Source organism: Aquila chrysaetos, chromosome 14 (assembly GCF_900496995.4).
Source record: "Aquila chrysaetos chrysaetos chromosome 14, bAquChr1.4, whole genome shotgun sequence".
Taxonomy (NCBI): Eukaryota; Metazoa; Chordata; class Aves; order Accipitriformes; family Accipitridae; genus Aquila; species Aquila chrysaetos.
In genome coordinates this window covers 29974061-29991882 of record NC_044017.1, presented here as the reverse complement: position 1 = coordinate 29991882, position 17822 = coordinate 29974061, and the positions used below count along the sequence as shown (strand labels likewise).

The following is a 17822-nucleotide window of genomic DNA, read 5'->3' as shown; positions in this document are numbered from 1 at the left end:
CTGTGACTATATTCACAAACTGAGGATCTGTCCTACAGAGAAGCCAGAAGAGCATTGCAATAGTTTAGTTTATAAAATTCTGCAAGAAAGAGTTTTACTTCTCAATCATCGGCTTTGAGCATACCACCCATTAGTAACCTGTTATTGTTAATAAAAAAATGAACCAAATGAAATAATGTGTTGATCTGGGATCCCATGGGAAAGCCTGTAATATTGTTCTCTTTCATTAACAGTTAGGGATTAAATAGAATGAAGATAAAACAATTCACTTCTTTTTTCTGTCCTTATAGGTCTGCGCTTTTGCCTAAAATGGCCAAGCAAAATTCTCCTTCACTAATTGAAGTTGTAAAACAAGTTGCAGAGCAGCAGCATTCACAAGTGTCAGAGATAGAAAAAAGTAAAACAGTTATTTTCCAATTGCAGGTGATAAACCTTGTTTAGAGTAGTTTAATTCATTTAATTTTTTTCATTAGATGAGGAAGTATTCCTATGAACAAGAGAAGCTGATAGGACTGTCATTTTTTCTGGCTGTTTGCATTTAAGTGTAAGCCAGCTGTTCTGTTACTGTGTGTGGTGTTTAGACTTAGCTGAAACTGTGTATGTGTATTGTTACTTGTAAGGCTGCAACATAGGTAAGACTTCATTAGAGCAGGTTGTAGCAGAAGCTTTTATTTTTTCCTTGAAAAAAACAAACCCCCAAAACCACCAAGATAGCAAACCCACAAAAACTCAATACAAAGTTAGAGCTCTTTGACTTTTTCATAGTGATTTCCTGAGAAATTAGTGGGAAAAAAAAGGATTTTAAAAGCATGCTTTTTGGCAGATTTTCACCAGACTCTTACAATTTTTTCTTAGTCTCTTTTTCACACAAAATACTTTTTTTCTGCATCTTTGAAGTTGGTGTCCTAAATAGTCATTAAATACTAGTTTTATTTATGTAATAATTTTTGTTCTAATCTCCCACAGGAATTATTAAGCTTTCAATTATTTAACCTTTGAGATCAAATTTCTATTGAGAGAATTACACTTAAGTCTGAGGAAAGACAGAATAGCATTCGGGTGTTTTTGAGCATGGGAGAATGCAAACGGAAGTAGTAGAGTTCCAATTATAATGTGTGTGAATAGCCCTACAACTGAAGTAACTGAGTTTTAAAATTTTGTGCAAAGATAACTTCTCTGAAGGAGCAGTGAAAACTTCTGTTGCTTCGGAATGTCAATTGACTGACCACACCTTGCAAGAAGCTTTCTCCTAATTATATACCATCCCATAATATAGTATGATGATGCTGCAACAATTAATTTGTGGTCAAACAATTTAGCCAAAGGTATCAGTTTTCAAAAAACCCACAGAACTTTACAGCCCTAGGTAATTAAGTTAGCTCATTTATTTTCTTCCTCTTCCACACCTTTTCCTTTTTCTTTCAAAAAAGCGCAAACCCTAGGCAATTCTGTACAAACATTGATGTTAGTAGAACAGCAAAGTTAAATAATTTGGAACTTAAAGTCAGAATGCAGAACTGCTTTTTCATCATTACATCTATTCCCATGTATACACGTGACAGAAGACATGGAAAACAATAATTTCCTTTCCAGAATTGAAGATCTTTGCCATTGAGGTCTTTTGCTTTCCTGTCCTCAGTAAATGGTGGCTGGCAGTGATACAAATCCTGCTAAAACTGTAGCCCAAGATTTCCAAATTAAAAGTTAGCAGAAACTTTTAATTCTTAACAGTTAATAATGTCTTAATCTCTTCAAGACATTGAGTAAGAGATTTCATAGCACTCGTAATGCTTCCATTAGGGAGAAGATAATAGGTGACATAAATCACAGTGCTAATTCTCTCACTTAATGCGCTAGTGTTGGCTGTTGCTCTGGGTGGGATTCATCATAGCTAGCTTACATCACCTACAAGTCAGATGTTAAGCCTGTATTAGTCATCTAGGCTTCCTCGGTAGTCATCAAAGAGAGATAAACATTTCTGAGGCAGCAGTTCAGCCCTCACATCTTAGATTTATGTGTAGATATGGTGCTTAGGGACGTGGTTTAGTGGTGAACTTGGCAGTGTTAGGTTTATGGTTGGACTTGATGATCTTAAAGGTCCTTTCCAACCTAAATGATTCGATGATTCTATGATTTCTTATGATGGGTTGAAGTACTACTTCCTGGAGTTGTTCGCTTCTCATCAGTGAGAAGATGTAGAGACTAGATGCATATTTCTTAGGGGATTAAAAATAGCTGGGATTAATCCTACTCGCAAATACTACTGTGATGAAGGTGGCATTAAAAACTACAGTAGAGCAGGCTAGTTAATCTCCATCACCCCAAACACCCATCTATGTGTTTGTGTGGGTTTGTAAGTGATTTTTGGCATCATTAGTTATTTTTAGTCTGATTAAGACTTAACCAGATTTCAGCTCTAAACAAACATTAGGATTGGGTTTGACCTGTCACGTCTTATGCATCTTGCAAATACAAGGAATTTAAAGTAATTTCAAGGATACTTTATTTCATGTTTTAGACTCAGTCGAAGGGGAGAAGTCTAAGGTAGTATTCTTGCATTGTGCCTCTAAGGTGAAGGTTCTAGGAAATGGAACTCTAATTATCTTCCGTTCAAGCCACGTTAAACAAGTGAAAAAGAAGACTCTCTTGAATAAAAATAAATTACAGTGTTTAACTAGATACCTAGTATCCTCTCAATAAACGTTTTTAAGTGAACACTGAGATATTTTACAGGCAAAGTTTCAGGAACTAGAGAAAGAAATGGATTCTATTCTGTTAGAAATGAAGATGACAGAAAGGGAAATATATCTGCAAGATGATGCCATAGAAGTGACAAAATATCACTGTGAAAATCTGGAGGCCCAAGTCAGAGCCCTATATTCTGAAAATTTAAAGCTGAGGCATGATGCAGAAACAGTACAAGAAGAGTTTGAGATAACATTTGCAAGAAATAATGAATATCGAGAAAAAATAAAGGCTCATAAACATCTCTTTTGGGATATGGAAAGTAAAATGCCAGTTATGATTGAGCTTGCTAAAAAGAAAGCTTTTGTTAAAGAATTAAGGACAAAGAAAGAGGAGTTAATGCGTGACCTCCAGAATCCAGAAGGATCTGTTATAAAACAAGTCCAGGTACCGTATTTCCTCTCTGATTCTTTTCCTTTTGTGTGAAATAATTTTGGCATAGTTTAGCTAATATGATTATTTTGTCTAATATGTTTACGGTTCATGAGGGACTGACTACGGGGAATATAGATGATTTATAATGCTACATTAATTGAAGAAATTTTGACTTCAGTATGCAGTAAAGAGAAACATCAGCCATTGTTATCTGTATATTATTGTAAAAGTCAGGTTCATTCTATGTGATTGAATGAACTCGGATATGAAGAAAATTACAGAGCTGTAAATTAAACTATATCATTGCCAGACTGTGGGCTTCTTTGGGTTGTTGGATAAAGTGACATCGACACTTTTCAGAGCTCTGTGGAACACTGCCATGTTGTTACGTTTTTCATGTCAGAGCACAGTATTCTTTAAACTTTGCTGTCAGGTAACAAACTACAGTTGAGCTGTTTGCCAATAGGAGGTAGATTTGATGAGACAGTGATAGAAGAAAGGAAAGAGGAAAAATGTATTTGATTTGGTATTATAGTCTAACACTGTTGTTTTTACTTGACCCTAATTGCAATACTTATTAAAAACTACCATGTAGGAATTTTTCACCACAAAACTTTACCAATATGCGAACAAACGTGAGTATGAAGTTGAAATGGGGTCACAGATTTCAACTCTGATACAATTTGCATTATTGAAAATCTGGTGTTACTCTGTTCGTGCAAATTGATGAAAACTTGGTTGTACAAGCGAATCTTTAAGTACTGGTAAATAAAGTCTCATTAGCATTGTATTTCCCTTGAGAAGGAAACATCAGTCTCAAGTATTACATTAAACATTCTTTGGTTTTGCAATAAATTGCATTTTAAACAAAATTAAGACCATCAACACGAGTTCAAATTCCTGTATTGTTGTAGTTGTTTGCATATTTCAGATTAAGAGTATATCTTCTTAAGTATCTAAAGCCATGTTATCAATTATTTTAATTATTAATGTTAATTACAATTCTTAAATTATTATTAATTATTTTAATGTGAAGTTGTTTATTATAGATCTTTATCTCATCTCTATTAATGAAGTGAGACTGTTATAATGTGACATTTTTAATAAGTTTAATAGATGTACTGTGCAACTTTTTAAGGAGGGGATTTCTGTATCTTGACTTACATCTGCAGGAAGAAATTACACTTTTAAAAAGGGAAATCACAACATTGAAAGAGTTCATTAATAAAAAAACAGATTTGCTGGAAGAAGAGAAAAAAATGCATGCTAAGCTTAGAAAAGAAATTGAGGTGGGTCATTTGAATAAAATATAATTACAGTTCTGACAGAATGTAGATAGTGCAAATGAAGTTTGAAGTATTTTATATACTGTTGCTGGCCATAGATTATTCAAGTATATACAGTAACCATGCTATCTTAAATTTTTGATACTGATAAATTCTGAATTTTAGAAAGACTAATTGCTATAACGAGAAAAACTGAAGTCAAGAACATTTTTCCTTAAGTCTTTTAAGAAGGAGTTCAGCCGTGAACTTTTGGAATGAGGTCCTGAAAAGAAAGAGGTCACTGAATGGTAGTAAAGCAAAATGCATGTTTTTTTATTTTTGTAATACTTTTGAAATACTTTAAATTTCACGACTGACTTGATTATTCATGACTTGTCTCATGCCTCCAGATAGCTCATCAATGGGAGAATCAATTGCACCAAGAAAATGGACTTCCCATGAATCTCCCTAATTTGAGCTGACATTAAATTAGGGATAACACAGCAGCTCCTAATTAGCTGCCAAGATAAAATTCTGATAAATAGTTAAAACCTTCTCTTTTTAAATAATTGAACTGTATTTTACATTTTGTTCCTTAATAAAATACTTTGTATGTCTAGATAGCTTTTAGTTTGGAAGTTTCACATCATTTATCTTGTAATTTCAAATAAAGGCCACAAAATTTAATGAAAAAAGCTTGATAATATAAAGATTAACTGATCTAAGGTTAGTACTATTGCCCATTGTAAAATGTAGGAGGAAAAAAGAATCATTTTTCATGTGATAGGGAACAGCAGAGAATTTTTAAACTGAAAAGCAAAACACAGCCACTTTAGAATAGGTCTATGCTATTCAGCATCTGAGAAAGTATCTTATTATCAAGGCAACATCCTCCTAAGAAAGTTCTCTAAACCCAAAGTGAAATTAGGCAGCCTAGAAATAATGTTCTGTTCTGTTATTGAAATCAATTTAATTAAATAGTGAAGGTTAACCTGTTCTTCAGTTGTTTGGATTATACGATCTTTTCGTCTCAGAAGGAAGCAGGTTTAAAAATGGAATCTTTCAGGGTATTATTTTCTATTAAGAGCTCTCTGGAAAACAATCCAATTTTTAATATGAAAACTGACAATGGACAGGCAGAGACATTAATACCCAGTAGTCCTTAGCACAACTCAGGAAAGAATACTCCAGCTAAGCATGGGAATAAAGTGAGATACTAGAACATGGATGAGGCTCCATGGAGCTGCAGTGGTGGGATTCGGCTACAGACTGCCAACACCTAAGTGTGGTTGTTTGAACGCAGGTGGCTACTCATGAGTCAGACAGGTTCCCATTATAATCGCTGGAGGTGTAGTCAGTGAAGTTGATGTATTCTAGAGATCAATTCAGTTGGCCATATGTAGGTGTTTACAGTAGGGTGAGCTGCATAATCTGGTCTTTCTAGACTTTATAGTATGCATTGGCTAGATTTCTGTTGATCAAAATGGGAATGTAGACGTGTAGGTCACACATACACCTCTAAAGCTAGGTGTCTTAATCTGCGTGCTGACCCCACCTCAAGGCTTTGTCACTTGTCATAGGACTTTTACATATTGCATGGATTCTCAGCTTCTGGCACTGCATGGGCCAAAAGGAACTGGCCTCCTTATAATCTCAGGAAGCTTAACAAGGCCAAGTCCAAGGTCCTGCGCCTGGGCTGGGGCAATCCCCAGTGTCAATACAGACTGGGTGGTGAATTGATTGAGAGTAGAGTGAATCTGACATCATCCCTTGAAAAGTTGTGAAGGATTATAGTGGAGAGCCAGGCAACATGAATAAAGACAGCCCATCGCCAGTAAAAGAAGGCAGTGTAATTTATAAAACATTAGGGAGGGAGGGAGTTAATTATACATGAAATTTTTGCAGTAAGACTCACAGGAAGTCACTGGCAATGCTGTAGTTCTGATGCAGCTGTACACCATCATGTGTGTGTTAAATACAGTGTAATAACATTTCAATAAGCAGACACAAGAATAATTATACACTACCACTCATGCCATTCAAACTAGGGTAAGTAAGCCCAAATTTTCATTAAGTGAATACCCATTATTTCCATTTTTATTATAATGAATGTTTTGTGCTTTTACACTTTATAATGCAAATCTTCAGAGGGTCGTCTGCAGCAGCCATTCTTCACATCAGGTAAGAATGAGGGCAAAATTGTTACAGTACTGCATTGCTGCAGTATTGCCTTTCAACAAAAAACATACATTTTTGAGTGCAGTGCAATGGTGAAGATGCTACTACAGCCATCTAGCTTACCTCATTTGTATTCTAATTTATACCCAAACACACTTGTCAAATAATGAAAATTTCTTCCTTTCTCACCTCTCACTCTGGAGCCTGAAATCTTCCATGTACAGAGTGTTGCCACAGCTGTGACATGCTGACTCTGGGTGGGATTTACTTTGTTAAATTTTAGACATCTACAGAGCAGATACCCACGCTGAACTCCTCACTTACTTAAGGTCTTAGTGGGACAGAGCTTTTCTTTCCCTTAGTAGGAGAGAGAGGCACGATTCATGTTGTCCTAAAGCAGATATCTGAAATAAGTCAGATGAATTGTTTCCTAGATGTCTGTGTCTCTTCAGCAGTGAACATGGAATGACTTGGTCAAATGTCAGAATCTACACTTAGAGAGTGTCAGGTGAGCTGAACCCATCTCTGTAAATAGTTGTAGTTGAAAGAAATTTTGAAGTGAATTTTATTCTATTTTATTAGGTACAGAATAAAAGATATGATGCTATTCTAAAACGTTTGCATTGCCAACTGAACAAACTCCATTCAAATAAAAGACAATGGCACTGGAATATTCAGCAGTTGGAGAAGAAGGCAGCAGAACTGAGAAAGTGTCTTGGAGTAGTGGAGTTACAAAGTGGCATGTAAAACAGACCTGACAAAGCTACAATGTGGGTAGTGTTTTCCAGACAGAGGAGATTTTTTCTGGAAATGCTACAAATAGTAAATAGCCCGATAGCTGGGCCACGGCTCAGTGATTTCTTTCTTTTTAAAGTTTTTCTCCCTTTCATTCTGTGGCCTAAACTAGGCTCTGCTCAATCTGTAATGCTTTGGAATAACTTTGGTTTTTTTTACTGTAGCCAGAGGCTGTTCAGGAAGAAAGTTATTAACATTTCCAGGTGTTTTCAAAATATCTGCCAATTTCATCTAAAAAGTCATTTGAAGTCAACCAAATAAGATTTGAGGAGTTCCTTTTTATTTGATTAAATCTCTGAAGATTGAGATCTACATTGTTTTTCCTACAGAGAAGTTGGTATCAGTGTATATTTGCATTCTTGGGATACCAAAATTCCAGATCTTTTATCCACATCCCTTATTATTGCAGCCTACTAAGGAACTCTGAAAGCTCCAATGGCCTGTATTTTGCTGTGTGGGAAGTTCGTACAGATGATGTTACAGCCTTTTTGCCCTGTATCTGCCAGGATGTCCTAGCATGGGGAACAAGGAGGACATAGTTTGTCCAGCTATAAAACGCTTAGGAACAAGTATGATCAGAACTGGGCTTCAAATAATCTGATTTCAACTGGTCTAATATATGTTAGCAAAGAGGAATGAGTACATAGAGAGGACTGTATCTGGACAGCTTTTAAAATGGAGCAACTCACCCTCTAGAAACAGGAATGCATTATAGATGATTGATTATAGAGCAACTTACTGTGTAGAGGATCTTAACGAACTAGTACTAGACATCTTAACATCTAAATAATTAATGTTTGGTAAGGTGATTCTTTACATAAATGACTACCTATTAAAAAATTCTTGTTAAAATAGTAGTGAACAGTAGACCTTTTTCTTTGCCTTCTTTTTATGATGTGCTTGGCATTTGAGGAACGTACAGTACTTTCTATTCTTATACTTAAGGTAATAGTTCTGGATGGATGTAACCTGTAACGTTTATCTGTTCTATGAAAGTAGCTTTTTATTTGACGTGTTGTCTTGAATAATTTAGATTTATCTTTACTCTTGAATATAAAATGAACTTTTTAGCAAATTGAGTATTTACTGTGGAAACTTTTAAGCTGCCTATATATTGTTAGCTTAGGAAAGCAAAGTTTAAAATGTAATACTGTTATTAATTGTTAGAACATGCTTATATTCATGTATTTTTACATTTCCCTTGATATGTTATTTCACTTAATATAAAGTTACTTTAAGCAATATGCTGACTCATGAAGGTGCTCTTTCAACATTGTTAGACTTGGGTTTGTTTGGCTTGGTCTTTTTCCTTTGCAATACTATCAACCAGGTTACTTTCATTAAAACAATAATGTAGAAATGAAACCTCAATATCCTATGCTATAGAAACAGTAATGTGATACGAATAATTTGCTGGGTTAAAACTTTTCTAATCTAATTTGTTATGAAAGAAGACAAAGAAAGACAACTTAAAACTAATCCCTAATCTTAACTACCTTTGTGTTCTGAAGTGACTCACACGTTCATTGCTGACGAGTCCAGAAAGCACCAACGGCATGTTGAGTCTTATCATGTATATAGTACATTACTGTAACATTACAACTATTTATCCCCCCACACAGCAAAACATCTTGCATTTGATTAATGTGTATCTTCTAGAAATGGATCCAGACTTGAAAAATAGGAGTATTTGCTGCCTTATTGGTAGTTTCAGTGATTAACTACTCTTCTTTTGTTTTGCATCATTTTTAATTTAAATTCATTCAGCCATCCGGTGAAATGAGTGTACTTTCTATCCTCTCTGTAAAAATACTTATGCACTGTCTTCTTGCTGAATTAAATAGCTTGAGCCTTCCAAAGTTATTGACTGTCAGATCTGACCAAGAACTTCAGGTTAATGTATCCCTCCAAAAGTGGTACAACATCCAAAATTCTCAGGGTATTAAGACTGCGTGCCCTTAAATGTGCCTTTTACCACTGATATTGTCTTGGTTTTATATTTTATTTCTAATTATTTCTCAATCAGAGCAGTCAATGCAGCAAGAAGTTTCTTATCAGCTACACAAATTACTTCAACGGAATGTACTTTGACACTTACTACCATGCTTACAATATCACAGTTTAACCTTGCATTTTATTACCAGTTGAAAACAACTCTAGCAAACAATCCAGACCTTCTAACTTAACAAAAATTAACCTTTATTTTTCTTTTTGACCAATGAAGATGTTCATTATTACTTCTCTGGGTATTAGGGCAGTTTCTATGTATCAACACGTACAGCACGATTCATATCAAGTAAATACCTTAGACCTACATTTTCCCTGTTCCTTTTCATAAATCTCAGTAAATTTTAGTATCTCACATTACTTTTATGGTTCTTTTGTACATGTTTTTAAATTGTTTAATATAATTTAACAAAGGTGAATACAAGAACTGAATGTAATACTCCCATTAGTGCTGTATGCAGAGGAAATGTTGCCTTCTCCTACACAGAGGCCTTCCTGTCATCCAAGGCCTAAGTTGTCTAATACTCCTTTTTGTGTCGTACTTTGCAAGAGAGCTCATGGTCTTGTCTACTGGGGCCCTTGAACTAAAGGGATCTCAGCTATCAAAGGTGTATTCCTCCTTTTTCCTTGGTGTAAAACTTCCTTTTTCAGTATAAATACTTAAATGGACTAAGCTTATCTCACTTGTGTCTCAAATACTCTGGTAACTATAGAGGATTCCCTTACATCTGGTAATAGTAGAACTCTATATCAAAAAGAGCCCTGGGCACTTGTGATTCCCTCCAATTCATGTCCTGGTTTTCCCAAGAAGAAACTCACCTGTGCAGGCCAGAAGGGAGCTGCTGCATAGTTTAGCCATATCCGCATGTGAATGATGGGAGCTTTGGAAATTAAAGACACCTCAGCTTCCTAACTTTCCTGCCACAAAATGTAGCTATAGTTCAGTTATTTAATTTCACTGTGTGCGTCTGTGCTATGTATAACTGTTCTGATCTCATAATTAAAAAAATTATACTAGAACTAAGTTTATCTTTAATTCCATATCAAATAAAAATACAAGTATTGGTCTTAATACCAATACCTGTGGAGTCCCACTATGAATACCCCCTTACATATGCTGGAGCTTCTTTAACAATTATCTGTGGAAATGTGTTAGCCAGTCCTTAATCCATTTAACTTGTGCTTTGCTGACTATATAGAGTATGAACTCTTTAATATAGATGTTTAGTACAAAGTGCACCATGTTACAAAAAGCATTTAATCTCTGAAATAATTTGTTAGATAAGGACTCTGATTGTTACTGTCATCCTGCATCACTGGCCTAGTTAAATGCCACAATTACAATCGCTCTTTCCACATAAACATACTATTTATGTGTTTAACTCAACTGCCTTGATACCTGAGTAGATTCATCTCTAATCTTTGAAGCTTTGGTTGTCCTCAATCTCCACCAAACTTGTGGAAGTTTAATTACTGAGTACGCCTGAAATCTGCATTCAGTTGTTTCATGTGCTAAACACCACATTTTACAGCATCAAATATATTTTGCACGCTTCTGATTAAACAGAACTTTGTATCATACAGTATTTACATATTTTACCATGTGCAGCATTTCAGATTTAGCATTTAATATTTAACAGATAATAGATATAAGAAAGGCATAAACATTTTACTAGTGAATTGCAGTTAACTGGGAGAAAACCTCATCTGAGAAAAAACTCCACTGAAACAAGGAAATATAAATTACTGCCTTCTGTAAACTATCAGCATTCTGTACAACATATGAAAAAAGAAATGCGTGTAGCTTTTTATAAAACGTCTAATTCCAGCAAATCCTGGCAACCTGCTGAGGCAGATTTTTCTTGGTATAATGTTGAACAGCAGTAGGTTGATCTCGGGGCATTTTTTTCTTTTAGCAAGCAAGCACAGACAGTAGGAGAATGATTTGTGTTTTTCGGGGGATAACTCGGTGAACGCACTTTGTGTTCTTTACATAAGGCTCTCTCCCAGCTCCCGGTAGAGAAGCGTGCTGCCAAACCCCTATCAGTCATTTCTGAGGATGGGCATGGGGCTAAGGGAGGAACTTCTGGCTTCAGTACTCTGCAGGCAACGGGGAGTGACTGCCTACTCTGAACAGCAAAACAGACAGCAAACAGCAACAGACGTGTAAATAAATAAGAGTGTGGAAAAACTTGCCAACCAATGAGTCGTACCCACCATTTAGCAAAATTTTGAAGCACAGGAAACTGGATTTATTCAAACCATATAGTGTAAATGAGTAGGAACATACTGGGGGAAACGCCACACTCGACAGGGAAATAATACAGCCATTGGATTGCGTCATGTGATGCAGAAATGTATTGATGGGTGCTAAAGGGAAGAAGGATTTCCCCATGCTGTAAGCTGACGCTCCACATGAAACCCTTTCACGTGACCCGCCAACCTCAGATGCTGAAGCAGAGGAAATGTGTCAGATAATAGAGACATACCTGCTAAGATCTTTGCTCTCATCAAGGCTACATGCGATACATAACAGAAGAGGGAAGGTGGGCTGGGGATAGATACCAATGTTATGCTGCTTCGCCTCTGTTACGGAGTTTGCTTTGGCCCTCAGGAGAGTCACTTGCAGAGAGCCGTGTGCATGCGTGTGACAGTAAGTAATGCATGCTATTCTACTATGGTTCATACACGATGCTTCAGAGGAAGAAGAAATGGCTGCACTGTGCAGCAATGGTGTGTCATGCTGCTGAGGGTGAAAAAAAAAAACTTTCAGAGCTCTTTCCCATTTTCTGAAATGCATGACTATATTGTTAGCAAAATAATTATTAGATCTTTTGTTAAAATGTGGCTGCAGCATGTAGCTCTGAGTCATGTTGAGGCAGTGACTTCTTGAGGAATTCCAAGCAGTACTGAAATATTTTTCTTTTAATTGTCTACTTTGCAGGAGGCAAACACTTTTTCAGGGGCAGGTTTAAGGCACTGCAGTGAACTGCCTCAGGAACGTGGATCGAGCAAAACCAATTCACAGCCTGCGTAAAGTACTGCGCTCAATTCTTTCACTTGGCTTTTTCTAGCATTTAGAGGAAGCGACATGTAGCAACCTAATAAAACAAAGAAAAAACCCAAACCAGAAACTGCAAAGGACAAAGCAAGATAAACAAACAAAATCTCTACCCTCCCTACCCCCAAAAAGAAAGATAATTGCACTGTGCATTCCCCATCTGGATGAAAGCAGACAGAGGAGACAGCTTTAACATGTCACTAAATATAATTCTGGTTGAAAATGGTTGCTACAATAATGAGCAAAGGACAGCACTCTGTGTTGAACAGAGTTTTCTCCTGTTCGGAAATTACATAAGTGTTTCCACATTTTGCAGTAGCTTTTTAATTTAACATTATCTAGTTTTACATAATTCAGTAAAATTCTTTCTAAATCTTTCCAAGAGCAGCAAGCTGCTTAATCTCTTATTTTATTACAAATATCGTATACATATATTCAATACTTGCTGACTAAATGTCACATAAAAGCTTCAAAGTTTTTCTGTCACCTACACATTATATTAATTAACGTAATATATCACTTGCAGTGGAGTCACCATCCCTGGAGGTATTTAAAAGACGTGTAGATATGGTGCTTAGGGACATGGTTTAGTGGTGGACTTGGCAGTGTTAGATTAACGGTTGGAGTCGATGATCTTAAATGTCCTTTCCAACCTAAATGATGCTGTGATTCTATGAAGACTTTTCTGGAGTGGAACTAGCACCCACAGTTTGAAATGCGGTTGCCGACAATAAAGTCTAATAGTTCCCTCTAGTGGTGAAGTGTCTTTTTACATGGTAAAGGCACCTTTCATACTTGTTTCAGTTTTAAGATCAATACTTACTCTGAGAATAGTTAAGATTTCTACAGAACATGATGAATACCCCTAAATGCTATTTGATTTCTGAAAATGCAGGATGAAAAGGAGATGCTGAGTATTCTAACTCTTACAGCTGTGAAAAACAACTGGAGGATTCAATTCATTTATTCTTAATTATTGATCTGTTTTTAAAAGCGGAAGAATTTGGCAAAATTCCTCAGACCTTCTGTTCTGATCTGAGTTATAATGCAAAGTCCACTACAGATAGAAGGACTTCACATTTTTGCTTAAAAATAATAATAATAAAAAGGTTTTCTGAGCTAAAAGCAGTCTTCTACAAACTTTTCCTTAGGTCACTTTCTTCTTAATAAGAACTAGTCTGTTTAAGATCATTACTTCCTGCTGTTTTCTGAAAAATATATTTAAAAAATATTGGGTCAGACTTAGAGCTGACTAAAGCTGATAGTAGGTGGTAGTTAACGAATTTACAACATATTACGTAAAACCGTGTTTTCAGGCTTCTTAAATAACCGTGCCTGGGCTGAATCTTTTGGCCTGAAACTGCAGTTCTGTCTGAAGGTCAGTGTTCTGGAAAGCTTAACCATAAGGTATGAATGTTATCGCTTGAGGGTCCCAATATACTTGACAAGAGAAAGGCGTCCCGCAGCCGATTCAGTTCTCGCTCGCCTTATGGCAGAGTCTGGCTCTTCCCAGTCACTACAAAAGAATCCTAGAGCATCTACCCTTAATTTAAAAGACTCAATTAAATGCCTGTTTTGTGTGAGGTAAGTGCAGCAATAGCACAGCCAGTCTGTTCTTTACCCATATTTAAAGGTTTATTTTATGGCTACCTGCTCCGGAGGGAAGGAGTGAACATTGGCAGGGGCTTTTGAGGAGAGAGGGAGGACAGTTTCAGACTAACTGTCATGTAATTACCTACTTTTATCACCTTTCTCTTTTTCAGTGTTGGCACAGAATTCTAATCTATTGAATCCTGACTTTATAACATTCATATATAATTTACATCAGTAGACCAGAAGCCTTCTCAACCAACTTGGATAAAAGTTATCTGGGTCTCGTGATTAAAATTTTACACTCAGATTTTGTCATAATCTGTCGCAGTTACTAAAGGATTGGAATGCCCTGCTCTGGTGCGGTACAAATACACTATCTACTTTTTGTGCATCTCATCTCTCAAAGGATGAGTTCATACTGTTGCTAAGACTTCTTTAATTGCAAATGCATTTGTATTAGGTTAACTGATGCAGTTGGAAAAACAAGCAAACATTTTGGCAGAGGAGAACTTGGGTATCTGAAGTTTTTTCCCAGTTACATATGTTGATTTTTCCTTTATAGTCACAGAGGGAGAGAAACACTTCTAGGGGATGTTTCACCTGAACTGCTTTATATAGTTGCATTAGGATGACAAGAATTTTGCCCTAAAAAAGTCCTATTTCTCTCAATTGACTGTAAAGAGAGTGAAGGGTCACTAGCTCAGATGTAAATAACTATATTCTGATGTCTAAAGTTAAGTAAGATGTATCCAAGCCCTGTATCTTTAAGCCCCCACAGCCACAACAGTGGTTTCTTTTTTTTCCCCCTTTATTGTCTTATTGCTGGCCACATATTTTTCTTTGTATTTCTCTAGCTTTTCCTATTGATTTCCTGGGCTGTAAGCCTCTTCTTTATATGTTACATTCAATGTCATGTTTTCCGTATGTGACACTGGGGAGCAGTGGGAGGCTGGTTCTAACAACCATTTCCATTTGCCAGTGAACCAGAGCAGGCTTTTAGCTAAAGATTTCCTCTTTCTTGGTAGAGTACTCTTTGCTTTTTAAGCATCTTTTTATTTTCTGTCATAGAACTCCCATTTTTCATTTGCCTTTTTCTATTTGCTTCTCCCCAGCCAACTTCACTCACAATTTTCATCAACCATGGGAAATTAGCCATTTTGCAGCATCAGCTACTGGGCAGGGGATTCACCTTGCCTGTCTTGGACACCTATTTAGAATTTAGTAACTCATATTCTGGTGGTGCCTTGCCCTTTGCTTTGACTATGGAGGGGATCTGGATGGGAAGAAATCTACCTTTTGGATAACTAACATGAAGTGAGATGAAATATCTTAGGGCTCTAAGGTGGCATGACTTGCCTTCTAGCAGTCCCTGTTTCCCTCTGTTACCTGCAGAAGGAGTCTAAGGCAATTAGTTCTAAACTCATGGTAGATGATTAAAATTACATGGCATAAATCCCATCTATCATCTCCAGTTATCCCTCACCGACTCCAGGCCAGGAATTAATACAGCTCTATCCATCGTAGTGAGACCATAATTGAGTTAGCCTGTATTGAGAGCAGTAATACTTTCTGTGTTAAAGTATCACAAGGAATAATTTTAGAAACTCTAATAAGTTGTGTGACCTCCATGCTACATTTCTGAAATTGAATTCTCCCATGGCAAGACAATTGCTCCCCTGCAGTCTGCCTTTCACTGCAGACAAGTCGTAAGAAATAATTCTGGTATGGTTTCATGGTCTATAAAGACTCTCCCTCCTTCCCACTCTGCTGTATTCTCTTCTTGTCTTTTGTGGTTTAGCACATTGACGATTAGTTTCTGAATTATCAGGATATACAGACCAGCTAGCAGTGTCTTTGTAGTACTACCACTTCATCATTTACTACTTTCACCATTCCCCTAAACAAATTTTATCTAAACATCTTTAGCACTCCAGTTGTGAACTTTCTCACCAGTTGCCAATAATACTTGCATCAGTGAGAATTTCCAGTCTCTTCTTTGTAACCTAGACTTTTAAAATTAGTACCTAATGACCAGAAAAATGCTAAGCAGTGCGTTGAAAATGAGGATGAAGTTGGAAACATAGTTAATAAGCTTAGACAAGGGTAGCAGGGGAATGTGGATGGGAGACAGACACAGGCTGCAATGAGTGGAAGTAAAAGAAATTGGGGAAGGGAGAACAGTAGTACATAAGCCTGTGTTCATTTTATACTACAGAGCCCGTAGTTCAACGTGAGGTTCCTAAGTCTGAAAAATCCTCCACAGTCAGCAGATAATCTCATCTTGCTCCAGCTGCTTGGGAATCACAATCTATGTTACTATCAGTGTCTATTATTCATGCGACAGAGACCTGTGCAAAAGATCCAAAGTACTGATCCTGGTGTTGACTCTACGTGTATCAGCAGAATCTCACAAGGTTACTTTTTTTTAACTCATTCTTTGAACTAAGCTGTGAGATTTGTTTGATGCTTGGTTTCCCATGGAACGTCTTTCTCTTTCTCATGGCACCTCCAGTGCTTCCTCACAGGGTGCAGTAGCTGCATAAATTTTTTAAGGCAGTAAGAATGGCAGCTGGCGAGGTAGCACCTAGATCCTGTTGCAGCTCAACACTGCAGCTACTCCTTCACTGTGTGACCTAATGGCTCAGGTGTATTCAACCATCATGGGACCCAACATTTGGCTGTCTTCTGCACTAGAGAAGAAATGGCTTGAAAGTCCAACTAGAGAAGAAATGGCTTGAAAGTCCAAAGTGGAAGACATTTTTCTCATTGACATTCTCTGTTATTCTGCAGGCTTTTCAGTGGTTCCTACACTTCTAACACACTTGAGATCTATTTTTACATGCAGAATTTGAGTTTTGGTGAGTTACCCATAATAACAGAGGAATTCTATGGCTGAACTTTCAATCATACCGGGATTAAGGATTATCACATTAGCATATGGAGAAGAAAGTCAGCCCAGTGCAGTTGCTGTCATTTCCTGGTCTGCTTCTGAGAGAAGCTGTGTGCATGAAAGATCTGATCTTCTAGATGGGAAAAGAATGTTTTTCAGCAGATAGTTTGCATAACTGTACACAACCCCTCGCTGAATTGCTGGAAAATCTCATTTCTATAGCCATACCCATTTTAATGAACTTCTCCTTTGTAATTATTCAATTATCCATCCTGCTGCTCAAGAAAACCAGCATAACAATGATTTAACACAGCATTGCAGCAATTAGCACTCACAAAACAACAAAGAAATACCTCACTACTCAAAGAGGGATCAAAGTATGAAATCAAAAGTAACTCATTACAGTCGTTGTAACACCACTTCAGTTCTTACAGTAGCAATCACAATGTTTTGGTGGTTTTGACTCCTTTTATACCTAAGAAGCTACAGAGCGTGCTTATTCCATTTTCAGAAATATAGCAATTAAGAATTTCAAAGCCTTTTTGGTTTTCTGTTGAAAAGTAGGAGCTAATAGATCAGTTGCTGCTTTACTGCAACTTTTGTCTAGTCTAACTCCACTCACTTCAATAAGTCTGGAGTTGAAAAAGGAACCTTACATTGGCAGTTACACCTGTAGGTAGTTTAGCTGTCACTTTTAAAACTTAATCTAGCTCACTTTGCCTTCATATTGCCCAGGCAGCTGCAGATGGCTTTCTTTCCATTTGAATGGCTTTGCAATGTTTGGGTTTTTTTTCTCAGTACTTCTGTTGGTTTTTTTCTTGGTGTTACATTATATTACTAGCTGATGGCACAGGGGATTTTGACTACTTTTTAGGTTATTGGCACCAGAGACATTCTTAACCATGCTTATTAG

General features: G+C 36.7%; 1 protein-coding gene across 1 annotated transcript; it reads left to right on the top strand.

The window, feature by feature from the left end:
• Nucleotides 1–291: 291 nt before the first annotated feature.
• CCDC122 (coiled-coil domain containing 122) lies at nucleotides 292–7499 on the top strand. Its single transcript, XM_030036580.1, has 4 exons — nucleotides 292–423; nucleotides 2734–3132; nucleotides 4293–4409; nucleotides 7146–7499. Exons 1-4 carry the CDS (start codon nucleotides 310–312, stop codon nucleotides 7308–7310), a joined length of 795 nt encoding a protein of 264 aa, XP_029892440.1. The 5' UTR covers nucleotides 292–309; the 3' UTR covers nucleotides 7311–7499.
• The last annotated feature ends 10323 nt before the right edge of the window (nucleotides 7500–17822 follow it).